Source organism: Acanthochromis polyacanthus, chromosome 18 (genome assembly GCF_021347895.1).
Source record: "Acanthochromis polyacanthus isolate Apoly-LR-REF ecotype Palm Island chromosome 18, KAUST_Apoly_ChrSc, whole genome shotgun sequence".
Lineage (NCBI taxonomy): Eukaryota > Metazoa > Chordata > Actinopteri > Pomacentridae > Acanthochromis > Acanthochromis polyacanthus.
In genome coordinates, this window is record NC_067130.1 from 11,446,385 (window position 1) to 11,466,982 (window position 20,598).

The following is a 20,598-nucleotide window of genomic DNA, read 5'->3' on the forward strand; positions in this document are numbered from 1 at the left end:
AAAGCAGTCCGAGGAAGGACAGCTGGTGTTTTTGTAGCACAAACCACTGAAAATGATAGAAAGGTGTTGGAAGACACGGTGCATCACAGCTTGCTGTGTATGGAGTCAGTGTCCACGTTGTTCACTGCTCAGGGTTCCTGCAGTGTGTACATGAGAGTCAAAGCTGGATTGTGTAGCGATGGATGAAGTGTTGTTTTATTTTACATCATGTGGACAGCCTGTGCAAAAGCAGTGTGATGCTCAGAGCAAAGTTCTGCTGTGAAATCTCGGGTCTTTGACTTCATGTGGGTGTTGCATTGACACATACCACTTACCTAAACATTATTGCCAAACAACTACACCCCTGAAAACAGTGGCCTGTTTTAGGAGGATAATACATGCTGTCACTGCAGAAATTGTTCAGGAATGGTTTGAGGAACACGCCAGAAACTTTGAGGTCCCCACATCTAAATCCTATCGAGCATAAGGTTAACTTCATCAGCCATAGATAATGCTGAAACTGTATCTACAAAACAATAACAGATAATGATTTAAGATTTAGGGCGTAGTGGGCAATGAAAGTGATAAAACAGTGAAAGATGATCAAAGCAGAGAAGAAGAGCAGACAGAACTGCAGAAGAAAACTGTTCAATCGGAATCTGTTGCTAACGTCTTAGTGTTTGATACTACAGGAAACCTTCCGAGGTCTTGTGGAGTCCTTGCCCCAACAGGTCAGAGACGTTTTCGCAGCAATATTAAGCAGATAATTTTAACACTGTGGCTGATCGGTATATGTAGATTTCTTCTAAGCGCAAAGAACATTTCCAAGGTTGTTTTTATATCAATCTACTTGGGCTGCAGTGAACGTTTTTGCATTTTGTGTGTTTTCTTTTTTTAAATGTAGCTTCAATGTCAGGTAAATTCAATCCTTTTAAAAAAATTGTCTGAAAATGAACCTATTGAAGGTATGCTAAATTTAAAAAAAAAAAACTTAAAGGGAAAGATTTTGTGAGGAATGAAAAGCCCACATTGAAATCTTGGCATTGAGGAACCCTTGAGGAAAGTTACCTTTCTGTTCTCATCAATCCAGCCTCCCACAAGGCTTCCACAGCTTGACGGGGTCACATACTTGGCTTTTGTCGACCTCTTTTTTGCAATTTCTGTTTATTCAAGAAACCTTGCCCATGTTATTCTAAAAAATGGAAGCCTTGAAAGCTTGAATTAGACTTCAAGGAGCTCCAGTGCAGTTTAACTACTTGAACTCACAAGGAGACCCACTGCATTGTCACTGTGAATGCATGCAACTTTTATTATATTCAAAAGCACTCTTGTCCATATATCGTCAATATAGCATACACAAAATATGATTGTGTATGCTATATGTTGTGTAAATGTCAGAATTTCATGGATTTTTTTTTGCTGAAAAGAAATGACATTCTTTTGTCATATATATATATGTAATGTTACAATGTCAGATGTTCATATTAAAAGTGGTCCAAATTTGAAATTTGTGAAAGTAATAGTCATTAATACCTTTTCCTCCTTTTTTTTTCAAACCAAGTGCAGCACATCAAGTCAAACTACGGTATTCCTGGTAAATGTATGTCCATGTTCTTGCAAAACAGTTTACCATTGTATTAAAGGCATTTCATGTGCTCCATCGTACAATAAAGCGCCGGTGCATGGACATGTTCTACACTTGTTTGGCAACAGCACAGCATTTTACTACAGTTTCCTTGGTGTTTCTTTTCTGCAGACTTTTTACACTCCAGTCTTGCATTTTAGTGCATTCCACACACATACATCCATTAACAGAGGCATATATATATAAAAAATGTAAATATCATTTGTGATTGAAAGACAGGATCCATCATGATGATACACAATAACAGATATTTGCACTTTCAAGATTGATTTCAGGCTCAAAAATTTATTTTAGGGCATTTTAGAATGCAAATTTTAGAAACACAGAATGAGAAATTATGTTACCTGTTAAACCTGACTTGAACTTTGCTTTCTGAATGGCAAGAGGTTGAGATGGTGCTCACAAGCAAAGGCTTCCTCAAACTCCGCCAATCAGAAGAAAGTGGGCTTTTATGAAGATGTGCTTCAAAGATCTTCTACCTAAAATGTCCTGTTTGACACAGTAGCTTCATTCAGAACTTTATTAAACTGTGAATTATGCAAAGCTACTCTAGTTGAGTGCCAGAATAAAAATCTAGAGCTGCAAATGAGCCTAACAGATTCTCCTTAATACTTTCAAATATGTTAAAAATTTGCCAGCATTGCAACAATTCACTATAATTTCACTAAGTGTGATATAACAGTGATGCAGTATGTGTGGCTTTGTGTGTGTTCAAATGTATGTTTGTGCACAGACTGATGAATCTAACATTTTAAAGTACTGCATATCCAGTCCAGCTTTGAGGCTAAATGATCCAGTATCTTAAGCAAACCGGTTAAAAACTGCGTGTGTGTTATAATTAACATCACAGTGGCTCAGCAGCTTTTGAAGGTTCATCTTATTTGTTTTGGGTATTTTGTGGCATAACAAGTGATTTGTGTTTCAACATGCCTTACCACTTCATAGCGGTGTTTATGCCTTATTATTTATAGTGCAGCACAGCCTTTTAGGATATTTCCGTTTAGTTTTATTGCATACATGTTGATGTTAAGCAAATGGAAGAGATGCTGTCTGGCAAATTTTGGCAGACTCAAGTGAAGCAACTTTTCCTACACTGAAGCATGTCTGGCTGCTAAAACGTGCTGATTAACAGTCGAGTCCAGCTATGCTTTTCTGTTTCCAGATGTATTCAAACTGTTCGACTAACTGATCTCTATTTGCTTGCATCTTCAATATTGTTGAAATCGACTTGTATTTATTTTTTCCACATCCTGTCAGAACACTGGTGTGTGTAGAGTTGAGTGTATCTAAACAAAGGTGAGTTAGCTGCTGCTAGTTGGAGTTTGTGCAAGTTCACAGGCTGAGGCAGATAATAGGTTGCCTCCTCGGTTCCAGAGTCACTAATCTCCTGGACCATATGTCACCGGCTTGTCAAGTCCAGAGCCAGTGCAGCAAAACGACACAGCGATGCAGGACAGGAAAACACAGACACACTGTGCATCCACATGTAAGCAGGGACTGGACTTCAGGTTTTATAGTTCGTAGTTCATAGATAAGTCTGTTTTTATGGTTTTTCACTTGTCACAGGAACATTTACAGGACTACCTCTGAGATGAGGAGTAAGGAGCACAGATAAGTTGAAGGTACTCCTGAATTATAATGAAACTGGTAACTGAAACCTGCTCTCTCGTTCCAGGAGACAGCAGCGGCCTCAGGGAGGAGGAGGAGGAGGAGGAGGAGGAGGAGGTGGCGGAGGAGGTAAAAACCAGCCTCAGCAGGTACTACAACAGTCCCCGCAGCAGCAGAGGGCTCAAAGCCAGCACCAAGGAGGACATGGGCAGCGCCAAGGAGGACCCCCACACCACGGATACAGCCAGAACCGGCGTTGGCACCACAATCAGAAAGGTCAGGGACATGGACAGACAAACGCTTCAGGTGATAAAGGAGTACCCCCAAGAACAACCAAAGACAAAGAGACTGAGAATGTAAAAGTGGGTGATGAGCAGATCAGACCACCTCAAGACTGGAGCAGTAAGAATCCCAATGAATCACCCAAATCTGACTCAACGCCCAGCACAAACGCTTTCCCAGACCTGACAATTAACAAGGAGTCTCCTAACCCGCCGCAAAGTGGAAAGGCAAGCGAGGGCCAGTCGGAGCAGCCCAAAATCAGCCTGCTGCAGTCGTCAAAGGAAAGGCTGAGGAGGAGACTAAAGGACAAGGTACCGAAAAGCTGCTTAGTACCTGTCAGTCAGTATTAAGGCGACCAGGATTGATGCGTATGTGTACACACCACCATTTGGTCTTATAATTACTTCCACTGCATTCACAAACAGACATTAACCGTCATTAATATACACACAGACAGACACACACACTTTTTCCCACACTACCATGCTTGAATCATTTGCCTACTTACTTATTTAGCATTCAGGCTGACACACACCCAGACTGGCAGGGAGGCGAGTACGTGTTCTCACTAAGGAGGTGAAGAAACTAAAGCGGCATTAGCCTAACAGTTTTTGATGCTTACCACTGCGCACTAAACTGATGAGTCGACCAACTCCGTTACTGCTCTCCACTTCCTCTTTCTACAGCTAATTCATTACCACCAGGAGGGGATTGATTTGACAGCACAGGACTTCCAAACAGACACCGAGGCAGGAATTAATAAACATATCCTTAGGGATGCCAGTTAATCAATGAATCCAGTCTCGGAGCCAGTCGTTGCTTGATTTGAGCGGAACGACTAACGTTTTCCGTCTTTATGTCATAATTTTTTCATACCTTGCAGAGTTAGTGACGGTTATATGCAGCTACTGAATCCATGTAAATTTGGTTGTTTCATGTCTGTTCAGTCTTTTTTTGTTATTTCTAACTGCAGCATATTGGTTACATCCCACAATACTGGCTCAGCATCATGTCATGTGCTGTCTACATGTTTTGTCTGGGCACTATGTAAATAGGAAGCAAAGTGTCATTTGTTTTGCACATTTAAGCACAGTCATTGCAAATCATTAGTCCCTGTGCACCAGGAAGTGTATTGAAGATAAGAAAGTCGCTAACGTAATTTGGCAAAAACAGTTCAGAGTACATGTAAACTCATTAGCAAGTGAAATAAAAAATAGTGTAAATAGTGAAAAGTCCACTTTTTCATAGCATGAATGCAAATTTGACCAACACTGAGTAAACAGTGGCAATTTGCTTCAGTATTTTACTATGTAATATTATAATAAATTAATGAAGTAAAATGACATTTAATTCACTACAAATGTATGCACTTTAATATGCGTTTTATTTAAGCTAGAGCAGCTTTTCCCAAGGAATAAAAAGTAGCACTAAATCCATGACATTTACAGTCTGACAAACTATCTGACATAATTTATTCTTCTTATAAACACCCAGTTTGTGGTACTGCATGCTTAAACTAAACATCTTGTATCGTCATCAGCAGAGTCCAACCAAATAAATCAGTTGGCCAAGATCATCAGCCAGTATCAGTCTGCTCCGATATATCAGTATCAGCTTTTATATTGTTTGATATAAGCTGATATGAAACTTTTTCTCACAGAGCTTAATGCAGAAAAAGATACTTGGCATAATTTAGAAATGGTGTCATCACATAGTTTGTTAGCAGAGCCTCCTTTGTTTACAGTACTCAGCACTGTCTGCAGCACATATAGCAGTGTATGTCACAGCTGAGTCAAGCTCTGTCTTCAGAGTAAGTTGCTAACAAGTTGGGGAGACACTTTGCTGTAAAGTCCACTGACAAAAACCCTATACCTTTCCTTTATGAATATATGTGATGCTTATTAGAAGTCTAAAATTGGTATCAGCCCCAAAAATCCAAGGCTCTGGTCACCAGTCACCTGCCTCTCATGTGCCTCATCCCATGTCTCCCCTCAGGAGGAGGCGCGTGTGGAGAACTCGGGCTCCGGACAGCAGAGGATGGACCGGCTGGTGGACCTCCTCAACAGCATGAGGAGCAACAGCAGCGGGGTGGAGCAGCAGCTGGCCTCCTTCATGGAGGAGGCGCAGTGCTCGGCTCGGAACGAGGAAACCCTGGCTCAGGTGGTCAGCACCATCTACTCCAAAGCCGTGTCCGACAGGAGCTTCGCAGCGACGGCCGCCAAGCTCTGCGACAAGATGGCCCTGTTCATGGTGGAGGGGACCAAGTTCAGATCGCTGCTGCTCAACATGCTGCAGGTGAGCACGCTAAAGAATCAGTTAATTCTAGCAGCAGCATCTTCAAACTTCACTGAGCTTTTCTTCAGCATTTCCTTCCATCTCATTAATTTCGGGCATTTGCCTTGCATGTTTGTACTCCTCACCAAAGTCCTCGCTGACTGACTTGTAACAGACGTTCTACTTGAACTTAAGTAAAAAATCTGAGTAATCCTATGCTACAGTTTTGTTGCTGTTGAGACTGGCTGCAGAATTGTGCAATAAGCTGCTGCCTTGATATTAAGCTGACAGAGCATTTAATCTGTGGTTTAAAACTGTGTCTCGGTTCCAAATATTTTTTGGAGTTCATTTTGTCGGTGCCACTAAAGCTTGATATTGACTCTCTCGATAGACCAGTAAAGGTCTTTCACAGTTGAAGTCACAATTAGTTCTGAAACACGTCGGCACATGGCAAAAAATACACAGGAACAGTTTCAACATTAATCTGTTTAGGTCATTTATAAAGCAAAAAGCCAGAACATTGTTATTGCTGCTGTTTGTTTGACACATTACCTTTGAAAAAGGGCTGTTACACACATCAGTGTGTTCTGGGATGTTGAGATTTCCACTCTTTATACAATTTTATTTACTAAATAGTTAATTAACAAACAGACAGTCTTATTTCTTTATTAAATCCTCTTAATCCTTTGCATTTTGGGGGATTTTTTTTGTTCCTGCACATATGAAGAAACTCAAAAATGTCTTTTGTACACCACAATAAAGTTATCATGCTATAAGTCATTCAAAGAAAAAACAAAAATTGATACTTAACTTTCATTTTTTGGGTTGGATTATTTATTTAACGAAAAATTTTAAAAGCTGGAATTAGTTTTAGAACTTCCCACAGATGTTACAATTATTAAAAAATGGTAGCTCTGCATACAGTATCTGTTTTACTACTTCCATTGTTGTTTCCATCCTTGTCTCCTGTCTGCTGTCCTGTTTATCTAAACCTACAATTTACCTCCTAAAATGTGACTTTTGGCCACAGCTGAGTCACTAAAGGCTTTGTGGTTTCGCCCAGAGGAGCAGAATCTTTTGTTTTTTACATAATCTGGTTATTGCAAAATTGAAAATGAGACATTAAGAAATAAGGGATTTGGATTTTTTTTTTAAATCACAACCTTAAGCCTTGATCAGGTTCATTTTCCCAGCTAAACCTAAAGTCACACTTGTGTAATTTTGCCCATTTAGAAAATAAACTAACATGACAAACAAGCCCACACCCTATGTACCAGCCCTATTATCCACACTTGCTAAAGCAGTCGATGTCATTTAGCAAACTATTTTTTACATTCTATGGTTTTACATTATTCTCTCTGTAATTTCAGCAGCTGCATTCAAGCTTGGTTTATAAGAACTTTCAGGTGGAAGCCCACTGTGTGTGAGACGCCGTAAATGTCAGCGGGCAAAGCAGCTAATCTAAACACCCAGGGGAGAGAGAGCCGTTCCCCCTTCACCCTCCATCCCTTCACTTAACTGCACAGTTCCAGTCTTGCACCCGTGATGAAAACGTCCTCTCAGCCGTTACTTATTTCACTGCCTCCCACTCCCGTCCTCTCCCCCTTCACCTCCCTCATGAGCTCTCTATCCTCACGCCTCCCCCGTCTTATCGCCTCCCCTCACCCAGAACGACACGGGCCAGTGCCTCGCTGCTTCTCCCCGTACAGTTTCCATATCCCTCTCTCGCTGTAACCACCCTCCTCCCTTTCACCCTTCGCTCCATCCCAAGAGTCTGACAGCCTCACCAGAGCAGCAGGGAGTCCAGAAGCAGGCAAACAAGACGTACGACACGTTGTTGTCAGATGACATTCAAGGTCTAAATGTTAACCCACCTCTGCCTTGCTGTGCCTCCTTCCTTCCTTTCCTTCCCCTCTCTTTTACCTGTTTCCTTCTCCTGCAGTTGCTCTTTTCTACCAGACTCCTAGACTTATCTTTTATCCCCTCCCTTGTGTTTTTGTGTTTTCCCACTTAAACACCTCTTTCTTTAGATGTTGAGATCTTTATCCTAGACCCAGCAGCCGTGAATCCCGCCTTGATCCTTTTAGCCCCTTCTCCACTTCATATTCACTCCCTCTTTATCACAGCTGTGTGGTCCCTTCTCTTCTTTTATTTCTCACTTTATTATCCACTTTCCAGCCGGCTCAGGCCCCCTCCTCGTCTTTGACATTTTGGCTTTCTTGCTTTGAAACATTCTAAATGTTATAAGTGGGCTCATGAAGGTCTTCATTAACGATGTTGCTTCCAGACTCCTGGATCTCAATATGGGGGCAATTAGCGTGTGACTGCTCTGCTTATTAAAGGCGAGGCATCAGGGTTTGTTGTTGCTACGCTTAAACGTAACCAGTCTTTCACCTGCGAGAGATGCTCTATTCTTGAACACAACGAGAAGAATGAATGTTGTCGACACCTTCTTCATCCTTGTATTTTTCTTCGATAATTAGCTGCTTGCCATTCAAGTGTCTACATCTTTGGAGATGTGTGCTGGTTTTGAGCATGTTTGTTTATGACAGCGAAGTGAGTTTTCAGTCGGACATATTCAAGGCTGCACAACCTGTCTGCGTACGAGCAAGCATTCAGTGTCGAAGTGCAAATCTGTGAGAATATAAACCACTCATGTTTCCACTTCACTTCAGTCCTAACCGGCAGTACACTCGGGGAACAATGTGAGAAGCGTAGCGAGGCACTCTGAATGTTAATAAAGTTTCAGTTTAACCTGCTGAATCACATCTTTACAAGTGCACATTAAGCATTAACCTATATTAACCCCGACACTTTTACAGCACTGGCACAGTTCAGTGCCCTTCACTTTCACACTAAATTAACATACTCTCCTCTACTTCTGGCTGATAAAAGAAATTTGTGAATTTGTTTAATGTGTTTTTCAACTGCGTTTTGGCTTCAAGTACCTTCGGGCACGAGGTTAATATGTGTGCCACCTACAAAAACTCCCATCAGAGAGTAAGCAAAGTGTTAATTGTGATTACTGGTTCTGCCAGGAAAGATAGTTTACCACCACTGCTTATGAATTTATGAAACACTTAAATATCCACCTACACACTGCCTACTTACAACTTGTATTACACATTTACTAAAGTTGGCTGTAGTGTTTCAGCGTAGTTTCCAGACTAATAATTAAGCATGTGTTTGTGTTTTGTTTTCCCCTCTTATCTCCACCTCCACAGAGGGACTTTTCCCGCCGTGAGGAGCTCCAGCAGTCAGATGTGGAGCGGTGGTTAGGTTTCATCACCTTCCTGTGTGAGGTGTTTAGCACCATGAGGAGCAGCTCCGGAGAGCCGTTCAGGGTGCTGGTGTGTCCCATCTACACATGCTTACGAGAGGTCTGTATCCAGTTATTATTCATCAATAAGCATGTCAATAGCCAATCGATCTGCACCGTCCACATATTCCAGTAAGAGGAAAGCTGCTTCTGCATGTCTGGTGTGTTCACTTCGATATGTGCAATAAACCGGAGTTTCCTGTTTTCGGCCAGACCTAGTCTAGACTCAAGACACCACAGCGGGGTTTGGTTAGTGGTGCACAGAGTCTGGACACCATCAGTTCCAGGAAAACGGGTGACCCCAGGTTCAGTTCTCATCAGCTGGTCATGATCTCTTACACACAGTCCCTCAGTCGCCATGGAAACCATACAGGGCAGCCACAGCAGACGCACCACGATACAGAAGTGGTTAACAACAGATGGAATATTGAAAGGGGAAGCGAGTCGGGGGAGGGAGGTGAGAGGAAGCGCAGGAGACTGTGGTCAGGTTGACAGTTAGCACAGAGGAAGTTTACTCATGGCATGACAGGTAGAAAAGAAATAAGACATGGGATAAAAGAAATCCGGGAGTGAAAATTGCTGTTAATACGTAGCTTGAGCGAGAGGAAGTAATGATGGCAGGTGTTGAAGCACGTGCCAGGAAGTTTAACCAGCCGTGTCCACACCTCTGTCAGTCTGGCACTTATCACACACCCAGCGTCTCGTTAACAAACGCAACAATCACACACACAGCTAATGTCATCCACACCCTGTCTGAGGGTATGCCCAGGGCGTTATCTCAGCTTGTTAAAAGGCTCGGCAGCGTGTACAAGGTGTGGAGTAACAAGTCAGAAATACACACAAACGCACCTCCGTATTCCAGCATCAGCAGTCCCATATGCAGCCGGCTGACTGTGCATGCGAACAACGTCAAAATATTTATAGGATTTTACATGTGTGCAGTCACGAGCCCATGTGCACACTTGACAGTCTGTATTTCCCAGAGCCATTGTTCCTGACTTTGATCTGTCTGCTGTTTTGACTATCCTCTTGTTACGTTGTCAGATTCCAGCTACAAGCTATGTGCCACAATGTACACACTGCTGCGTGTCGGTGTGTTGGTGTGTGTTTGCATATGCAAGTATATGTGCCTGCACTTGTGTGCACGCAGCGGCTGTCTTCTATAGATGTAGCCTGCAGAACAGGATTAGGTAACAACTGAGGTGTCAATAAGTGTGTTTCGGTATAAATGACAGCTGTATGTTTAGACAGGACAAGTTAATTAGCAGTGATCTCATCCATTCATGCCTGACAGGCTCTTAGTCACAATCTTCTAATGGAAGAGCTTTCCCACACAACCCACTATATTTTTTTATTGTTATAATTAACATACATAATATTTGGCTAGGTTTGTAGTGAGGTACACCTTACAGTGAATTATGACGTATTCTGTTACACAATGTGGTCACTGGTTAATATTTTTATTTATTTATTTTTTGTCTTCAAACATTTCTGTGTTTAGCTCTGTTTTGGGTCTCCACCAAATGAAAGAAATGTGCGACTCTTAGTTGCAAAATGCTCCATTAAGTTCACAGAATAGTTACCAACTTCAGCTGCTTCTCCTCTTAAAGTGCCTCAAACATCCTTCAAACAACTAAAAGGTTCATTCGGAGTGTTGGTTTTCTTCAATTCCAACCAATGAATTTTAAAAAAATGTCTGGTATATGAAAAATGACAGCTGTTTTTCCTCATAATTTTTGCATTTCCTATACACAGCTCCAGATTTCTAAAAAAAAAAATGGTGATGGAATTAAAATGCAGTGAGTACTTGACCAATCAGATATGGTCAGTGTTGCAAGGTCCCACCCCTAAAGTTTCTGTACTTTTGAAAACTACTTTCCCCTAAGTAGGGACTTTATGGGGGGTAAGATAGTTTCCTGTAAACATTATTTAGGTCCTGGTCCCTGCGGTGGAAACCCTGTGAGTTCCTCCAAAGGTTCCTAGTCCCCAGGGAAAGCTCCTACAGTAGAAAAACAGCTTTTGTGTGCTGTTTGATGTTGAGCAGGTAGTTTACAGTGGGTTTATCACAGTTCTTTAGCTGCCTGCTGCAGCTGAAAAACAATGCTAAGAGAATAAACTGAAACAATGAAGTAGCTGCCAGGCAGTACAGGTACTTGAAGGGCACTTTTAAAAGACATTTACTTTTGTCAGAAATTTGTAAAGATGAAGATCTCCCTGATTTTGCTCGCTCCTGTTTCAGCAGGTTACCATGGTTACATAGGGTCAGTATTTACCCAGACCCCACTGAAAATCATAGTATGGTGTACCAAGTTGCACAGAGTAAATAATTTTAAAAAAGGATATTATTTTTATCATACCTTACCAAAAAAATAAAACATAAAGGAACTAATGAGTCCCCCCCAGTCTAAAAGTTCTGGTCAGTCTGAGGACAGGTGGCGGTAACTTGAAGCAACATGTAACACGGATCTTTTATTGAAGCAAATGACTTGCATGTGGCCCACAGAAGCCGTCATCAGGATATTGGTTTGCAGTTGCACACTACAGAAAGCATGCACATACTGTACGCTGTGCCTAGTGGTGACATCAGGAGTTATTTATACGGTGCCTTGGTATCCCTCTCAAAAGTCAGCATGGGCCATCAGTCGAGCATTTTTAAGATCTTGTTTTGTTTACAGGCCTTTCTGTTTATTAGTAAAGTACAGATCTGATGCAACACAAGTGGAGTAATGTTATGTAATGTAGTACAGGAAGAGCTGGTCCTGTACGTGCTGTTGCTACACAACTACTGGAAACACAGTTAAAGTTGAATTTTGACTTTGAGCACACTGTGTCATTAGCGGCCTGATGGGCAGGTTCAGATTTTTTCTTTTTTTTTGCTGTCAAAGATAAGACGACTGGTTTCGACATAGGCTAACAGACGTGTTTGAGAAATGAGGTCAAACAGATAAAGCCTTAAAAGAAAATTTACATAAATGAGGACGTTTGTCATGTCGAGTTCCCTGAGTCACTGGAGGTGTTGTCGTTCCTTTCATTTGGCTCTACGACACGATCACAGCTGTCCTAGTTTTCGTTGCTTTTTATGTTCCCGATCAAATGTCTTTTGAATGAAAATACTGTAAATGGAAATCATACAGAATCCCGAGGTTACCCAGTGCTGCGAGATTTCTTTTATTGATGATGTAACACAACAGACATCTGACTGTGTTCAGCTTTAGCAGGAGAGATGGCGCGTTGAGCACTCTCACAGAAACAATTTCTTCTGCAGCTGTTCCTTTTCTACTTAAAAACAAAGGTAATGTGGAGAGATGGAATGTAAGTCGTGGTGCAGCAGCTACAGAGGAGAGCTAATGCATCGGAGAGACGGAGACGAAAAAGCTGTTGCAGTGGAGAGGAGAGCTGATGATAGATGAGTATAGATTAGACCATTTTAAATGTATTGAGTAGAACTTCACCCTTGGCTCCCCAGAGAACTCATTATGAGCTAATCCTGCTTGTCACATAGTTCTTCTACTCTGGAAACGATGGGACTTGAGTTCCCACATCAAACAGCCACATTGTCACCACGCCCGTCTAAGCATACTGAGGAGCTGACGTCTGTGCAACTGCTGGCCCTGAATGATAGGTGGAATACCATTAAGCTTACAGTGTGGAAATAAGAGGCCAGCACGCTGAACATTGATCACAGCATCAGATGGAGGTGATTCTTGGTTCACTGTCACTCGTGAAGACATTTATGTGACAGCATTTTTATTAAAACATGCTTCAAACATACTTTAGTATGTCCTCTTTGTGCTAAAGTAAAAAAAAAAGTATGGTTATTTTGCTTCTGTGTACGCGGTAGGTAGGCTCCATCAACTCGCTGGAGACTAAGCATGATGTAGAGCTGCTTATGAACTTAAAACAAAAATGGTTTTGTGAGTCTTTAGTTTAATCGCTTTGATTGTTTTTGCCAACTCTGGAGTAGCAAAACAAGTTGTAAACGCAACCCTAGGCGTATTTGTATATAGCTGTCCAGCAAAATTGAAGTTAACTTTAGAAAAGGAATAATAAAAAAATGTTGTAATGGCACAACTATTGACAAATGAACACTTTAAGTTAATAAAGTGAAAATGTTTGCAAACAGTTGCCTATTTTCACATTATTACTTAACTCTTGTGTCGTCCTGCGGGTCAAAATTGACCCGTTTTAAATTTTGAAAATGTGGGGGAAAAAATAAAAATTCACAGTGAAACTTCTGATGTCCACATTTTCAACATTTTTGCGAAATTTTTGAACATTTTTTGGTGGGGAAAAAAAGAAATGTTTCTTAAGAACATTCACAAAAAAAACAACCAAAATCGCTGGATTTTAGTTGATTTTTTTTTTTGGTGAATGTTCTTAAAGAAAATATTAGGCATTTTACTGATATATATGTAATCATTTTAGATATCTTTAGGATTTTTTTTGGAAGATTTTTACTAATTTTTGAAAATATTTACAAGAATTTCCCTGCTAAATTTAGGAGATTATTTTTTTTAATTAACCTTTTAAAGGAAACTTTTAAGGAATTACTGGAATTTTCTTCCTGAAGGTTTTGCAAATTTTCAGAATTTTTTTGCTGAATTTTTTTTTCTTCTTCAGACAAACGATATTTTTTAGTGGCCGTAAATGAAGACAACAGGAGGGTTAAACAGAAACATTAGCATATATTTGGAGTCAGTTTGGTGAATACAAGTCAAATATCCACTCTCTTTTAACTCTGTTTTTGGTCTCTACGTACCTCCTCCTGAGAAAACTATCTGAATTTATCAGCTAAATGCACCACTGTGTTCACCAGTTAGTTGGTCATTGTGTCTGTCTGCTGTTTGGAGCTTAACTGGTAGTGGACAATGGGTTTTATAGCTTTCTGACAAAGACTGCATCAACTGAAAACAGCATTATTACAGCAGTCCAAGTGACCCAACACCATTAAGTTATGAACCGACGCTCTAAGTAATGCAGAAGGGAGCTGCAGATTCACATGACAACTGCCTGTGGGTTCCCTATTTTTATACACTATTATAAAAAAATGCAGATTTAAGACATTCCGATTACTGATCCTTTTCCTAAACACGGAGATTTCCAGTGTATTCATTAAAACCTATCATATTTTTGTACCCCTACACTTATACTTTATTTTCCTCATTTTGAAAACACATCCAACTTCCTCTCAGTTACTTCCTTCCCTCCTTCAAGTTCATCAAAGCAGCATTTTGTGAACAGTTTGTGAGGAGCAAAGTGGTCTTGGAGCTTCAAAAACAGTATCTAACCAAATTCCTTTTGGCTGAAATCTGACACTAGATGCTCAGAGTTGAGGCTCTGTGCTGTTCTGCCTCTCTGTCACTATCCCTCCCTGCATTGTTTGACAGTGCCAGTTGTATGCCCATCTGTGCATGGGGCCAGCGTGGGGAAAAGCCAGCTAGCATGTTTACCAGCTCCACTGTTTGTCTTTGGCTACACTGTGTGTTTACAGTGTGTATGTACATTGTGCATAAAGCAAGCCTTGATGTGTGATGTTTACTTGCTTGCCAGACTGAAAGCCCGCTCTGTTGTCTTCCAAGATTTAATATGTTAATCCTGAAAATATTTACAATCAGGATTCGGTCTTTCTATTCCCTTTTCTTGTGAACTGATTAAGACGCACAAACACTTGCATTTGCCTAATCTGCCCATGTTGTTTAAATCCACATATACTTATATTTGTATATCTTCTGGCCTGCTTGGTTTTGCTCACTCACTCACTAGGCTTGACTTCTTGATGTTGCTGCATTTGGATTTCTCTTGTTTTATGTTGTTTTGAGCTGCACTTTGGTGTCTCAGCATATAGTCATGTAGTGTCTGTTTTTGTCCTTTGTAGCTGCTCGAGTCATCAGACGTAAAGGAAGATGCAGTCCTCTGTTGCTCCATGGAGGTATGACACACACACAATCACAAACCTTAAAACCAACTCTTAACCTTCAAAAAGCCCTTTAAGGATTGTCTAAAATTTCTACACTCAGCAAGATTGTCCTCAAAAGTCAAATTAAACCTCACAAACATAGACAGTACAGACCGCAATCAAAAAGTTGTGATTCTCCTCCTGTTGTGTACAAATGATGTGCAGCAGGTACAAGCAGTGACTCATGAGTCTGGATTCTGCATGACGGTGCGTGATCAACATTGGGATCTGTGACGTGTTTGTGAACACTTGCCAAAGCGCCTTTGCAATTTCATAATGCACCTGCTGAAGCAGCACTAAATCGACGTCTGCGAGGCTCTTGTGTAAAATTAGAATGACCCAACCTGCAGCTTTTAGGACTGGAGGGAAGTGCTCATCGTTTTCTTCAACAGTCACAGGGTTGTACACCATGAATTCATCCCCCAGGGTCAGACTCTGCTGTAAAGTTTTGAGGCCTCTGATTGAGAACATTTGGTGAAAACCACCTGAATTGTGGCACGATGTTAGTTGGGTGTTCCATCATCACAACTCGCCCACTCATGTTTCCCACAATCCCTGTGGGTCAGATTTAGCTCTCTGGTGGTGTTTGATGCACAAACAGAGCAGGACTTCCAGAGGTGTTTGAAGCGTTGCAGTAGCACTGGGAGCGGTGTATCGCTGCACAAGGAGGCTACTTTGAAAGAGGTGGCGGCTAAATTTTAGTCTGGTGTGTTTTCAGCTTTTCATCGGTGAAGACTCAGCTTTTTGATTGCACCTTGTACAAACATATACAAACATTATGCTCGTGTCCTTTAATGAAACCAACAGCTGATTTGAAACGTGTGCACAAGCTATGTCACTAATTAAATGCAATAAAATATTATAATGTATATTAAAAGCAAATGCTACAATTAGGAAAATGCTAAAAGAAAAAAAAGGTAAAACATTTATCAAAGCCAAAGGCTGTATGTATAACATGGTCAGTCTTTGTGTCTGAAAACTGAAATTGCGGCAGAAGTGACTTAAGCCTGCATTCTCTCTAACGGCCAACAGGGGGAGACTGTTTTGGTTGTAATAAATAAATAAATGAAAAGTTAGATTCTATAGAAGTCTGTGAGACATTACCCTCATATTAAACCTGATTTGCTACCTTTGTAAACATTCCCCAAATGAGTTTATGGTCTCAATCTCTAATTTCAAGCCTCCCTTAATACGGCATAATGTTTATTTTGTAGATTATGCTCCCATTTAGAGTAAAATAGATGATGAAGCAAGGTATGTTGGGCGGGGCTACCCTGTGATTGACAGGGTGCTGCAATACAGGTGTGAGTATAACACTCTGACCCACATTTACCCCTCACTCATCACTTCTAGTTTCAAAAGACCAAGGTGGCATTTACAAATAAACGAGCGACATTACTGTGGCTATGTTTATATACAGTCTATAAACAACCTATAAAACCAGTTTTTTAATATGCGGTTGTAATTGAGTAGCATATGTTAATTAAAATCACAAACGCACATCTTTAGCATTCTGTTCATATCTGTCATTGAGTTATTAATTAACAAGTAGTAAAGATGAATTTATGAAGAATTACAAACAAAAATTACACAAAACAAAAGCATTGTTTTAATGATAATTCACAATAAACACCCTGGGGACGTGAAAAAACAGCAGTAGATTGTATCAGAGCGACCAGTGCAAGTTCCCTACAAAAGGTGTTTTCAATGAAAAAAAAAAATTAAACATTTGTTTTCAAATCTGCATAAAACTAAAACCAGAAATCTGCCACGAAGAACAACCATTTTGCCAACTCTGAGAGATCTCTATCAAAGGATGCCGGCTAGCTGACCCCCAAATCTTTACACTAGAGCATCCAAAGCTAGCCTCACCCACTGAAATAAAATGGCCTCATTAAAGGGAATTATACTAAGTTGAAATAAACCAGAACTGCCCTTTTAGTAGCAGAAAACAAGACGACACATAAAAGAGCAGAAAGAGTATAGGCAGGTGAGCTGTGATTGGTTAACACTTCCCAGATGCTAACAAGCACAAGCTTTACAATCTGGATCACTTACTGGCAGGCACACACACACACACACACACACACACACACACACACACACACACACACACACACACACACACACACACACACACACACACACACACAAACAAAGCTTTACTGCCCGAGGGTGTGTGAAGCTCTGCTGTCTGACTGCATCCACAATAACAAGGTGCCAGACACTCTGTCTTGCTCACAGTAAGAGACACACACTTCCCCTGACCTCCTCCCTGCTTGTGTCTCTTCTCTCCACCAGTTGCAGAGCGCTGGGCGTCTCCTGGAGGAGCAGCTCCCCGAGATGATGACAGAGCTCTTAGCGGCTGTCAGGGACAAGATGCTTTGTCCGGCCGAGTCTCAGCTGACTCGCTCTCTGCTCATGGAGGTCATCGAGCTGCATGCACACCGCTGGAGCCCCCTGGAGGCCCTCACCACCCAATACTACAACCGTACCATCCAAAAGCTCACCACCACTGCCTAGCTTCCAGGAGTAGAGAAGACAAGCCCCCCTTCCTCCCCTCGGGATGCCCCAAGAAGATATTTTCTACTTTTTAATTACGACTCCATCACCCTCTTGCCTAAAATTAAAGAATGGGTAATGAGCTTAACTGTAAATTCCACAATTACTCCGAGACAGGCGACCACTGCCGCAGATAAACCGAACACGAGCCACCAAACAGGCATCGAGGCTTCAACACTACATGTGGCGCATTTTGACACACGTTTGAGAAAACGGTAATACGTACGTGGCCAGTAGGGGCGTGCTTGGCCACACAGAGTCTCGCCTGGCCGTGGCTAGTGGGGGATAAAGGAGGCATCAGACAAGAGAGGGGTCATGCAGGGGAGAGGAGGAGAGGGCAGCAGCCTGTCCGTGGGGAATAGAGAGGTCTGTACCCAAAGATGAATAGAGGAGGGCAGGGGTGGCTGGGTGGGTGGGGGTCAGGGTGGTCTGTGTCAGTCTCTTCATTGTGTTCATTTGCCAAACCACCCTCCCCCCCCTTCTGTCTCTCCGTCAGCCCCTGGGGTCTGTGTGGCTGATAAAAGAGGAGGCAGGGAGTAGACACGGTGCTGCTGTCTGTCTGGGCCGTCTGCCCCGCCGGGCCAGGGACCAGGTCAAAAGGCCTCGCTGTGGAGCTCCCCAGCTCCCACAGCTCCTCCCCGCCTTTGTCTCCCCAGCTACACCCCCCACAGTAGGAAGCCTTTTTGAGGGGATGAGACAGCGGGCCTGCTGGGCCGGGCTGGGCTGAGGATAAGGATCAGGCTGGCTAGAGTAGGGTGGCAGATGGCTGCTTGAGCCCCTGTGAGACGACACACTCCGAACACACCCCGTTGGCGCCCCGGCTCCAAGCTCCCCGAGCCCAGAACGGCGTTTCCAATACAAGCAGTAGAAATGTTGCAGTGGTGAGGGGGGGCAGCATTAGAAAATTAAAGCAGACACTGCTGTCTGGTAATTCTGTTGTTTTTGTCTTGCAGGGGAATGTCTCTTCTCCTCCGTTAAGCCGTGCATGTCCACGCTTTAACCATGTCATTGATATTATTATTATATATTTTTTAAATCATTTATTGTTTTTATTATTGATGTTTCATTTTGAAGTCTTGTTTTTATGGTAACATGTACGGATGAGATATTATAGCGGTAGGCCTTATTGCACAGGTTTGATTTGTTTTGCACTGTTTTGAGGCAATTTGCTTTAAAAAAAATTTAAAAGCAAAGATTTGAATTTGACTCAGTGCTTGTGGATTAATATTAAATCTCAGTAGTGAGAGGAATGGGTTGAGCATAGTGAGGGAGTTTAGGATGTTTTAAAGGACTAGTGGCCTTGTCAATTCTTCATTTTTTTATAGGAGCTCTCTTGTTTCGGTGGCAGCAGAGAGCATGCTGAGGACTAAACGGTTGGACTGAATCACATTGTTCTGTTGCTGAAGGAAAAAAAACAAATTTAAACAGCAAAAAAAAGTGATGTGACAACATAAAAAAGCATGGCACACCGAGAAACAGAAGCGAAATGCTTCTTTACAATTTTCTCCTATTTAAGCCATTCTTTGCAGTGGACATTTTGCAAGTGTTTAATATCGACTGTATTTGATCTTGCTTTGTTTTTGAGGAAAATGACAACTATTAACCTGTGTATTTGAAGATGACAATGATGAAAAGAGAAAAATCTTACTGTTTGACCTCATATTAGCTAGTCATATGTGACCCTTATTCCAGCTAACGTGTGTACTATGATATTGACATACCAAGCCAACCATGTACCATTTGTAAATGGGCTCTATATATAATCTGCATACAGTATATTTACAAGTATTTAAAAACACTGAAATAGAGGGGAGGAGTGCAACAGAGATGTTACACATAGGAAGACTGTGGTTGCGTGGCTAGAAGTTGGACTTCCCATGTATTTCTATAAGGAAGTAGCTCTTTGCTTGGGAGTAGTCACACACATACATGCACATATGCACACGCATACATATACTTAGTTTCCCACTGAATCTCTGTGGGCAGTTGTAAGTGTTTTTATATTATTTTCTGTGTCTTGCATCAAGAATTAAGATCCTGTGTGGTAGTAACACACCCCAGAAGATTAGCTAGATGAGATGGTGATTTAAAGCTCAGTGTTTTTGGAGGTGCAACCTAATCATCTGTACGTGTGTCTGCTTGAGAAGTGGTTATTGTTTTTATGTCTTTTGTTGTCCTTACTTCATTTCTAGGTTTCTATTTAAATTATATTTCGCTCAATTCTATGTAAATGATTTTTTTTTTTCTTCTGGTGGCTTTTCAAGACATCTGAAACAGTGATACCTAGCTTGCTGGCAAGTGTGTAAGTGTGGTATTTACTTTGTGAAAAGAAGAAAAAAAAAAAGCCCATCAGTCAATGTCCATTATGCAAAGAGCGGCTCACTGTCACAGCAGATCGGGGCAGGTGGGGATTGCCCCCTTCGTCTGTGGCTTTGGAGCCTCCCCACCCCGCGTGCCCTTAGACCCCTCTGCTTGGGTCACATGACTCACTCGACGATTGAATGAGATGCACCTTCATTTGCATAGTCTCATGAATATTGAAAAAAATACGAGGCGCCGGTCGGTGCGCAGACGAGCTTTAGATTGGCAATAGTGGGTCATCTGTGAGTTCTTGTTTGTTTTGTTTTTCTAAGCAACAGAAAAATAAACTACCAGGAAAGTTGAAAAAAAAACAAAAGACGTGATGGAACAAACTGTGGTGTCTTTTCTGTCTGCTCGCTTATCAGCACAGTCACACGGAGGTCAGCGTGGTATCATAAAGGCATTCACACAGCACAAAAGAAACACAAAGGCGCACACACGGTCGCCTCTGCCTTTACCAGATAGACTGCGTAGCTAATCGTGGCGCTGCAGTAGGTCGTTATGCTAACAATCCATACATGTGCACACTGGAACTCCTCATTTACATGCCTTCGCCTTTACATCGTCACACATTAAACAGACCACGCTTCAGAATTTTAAACCACACGCTGT

At 41.7% G+C, this 20,598-nt stretch overlaps 1 protein-coding gene across 1 annotated transcript in view; it reads left to right on the forward strand.

The window, feature by feature from the left end:
• ctif (CBP80/20-dependent translation initiation factor) overlaps positions 1–20,318 on the forward strand; it is a 61,591-nt gene extending 41,273 nt beyond the window's left edge. The window contains 5 exon segments of the mRNA XM_051938599.1: positions 3,300–3,825; positions 5,510–5,809; positions 9,013–9,168; positions 14,983–15,036; positions 17,365–20,318. Coding sequence (XP_051794559.1) covers positions 3,300–3,825; positions 5,510–5,809; positions 9,013–9,168; positions 14,983–15,036; positions 17,365–17,586 — 1,258 coding nt within the window. The 3' untranslated portion in view covers positions 17,587–20,318.
• The last annotated feature ends 280 nt before the right edge of the window (positions 20,319–20,598 follow it).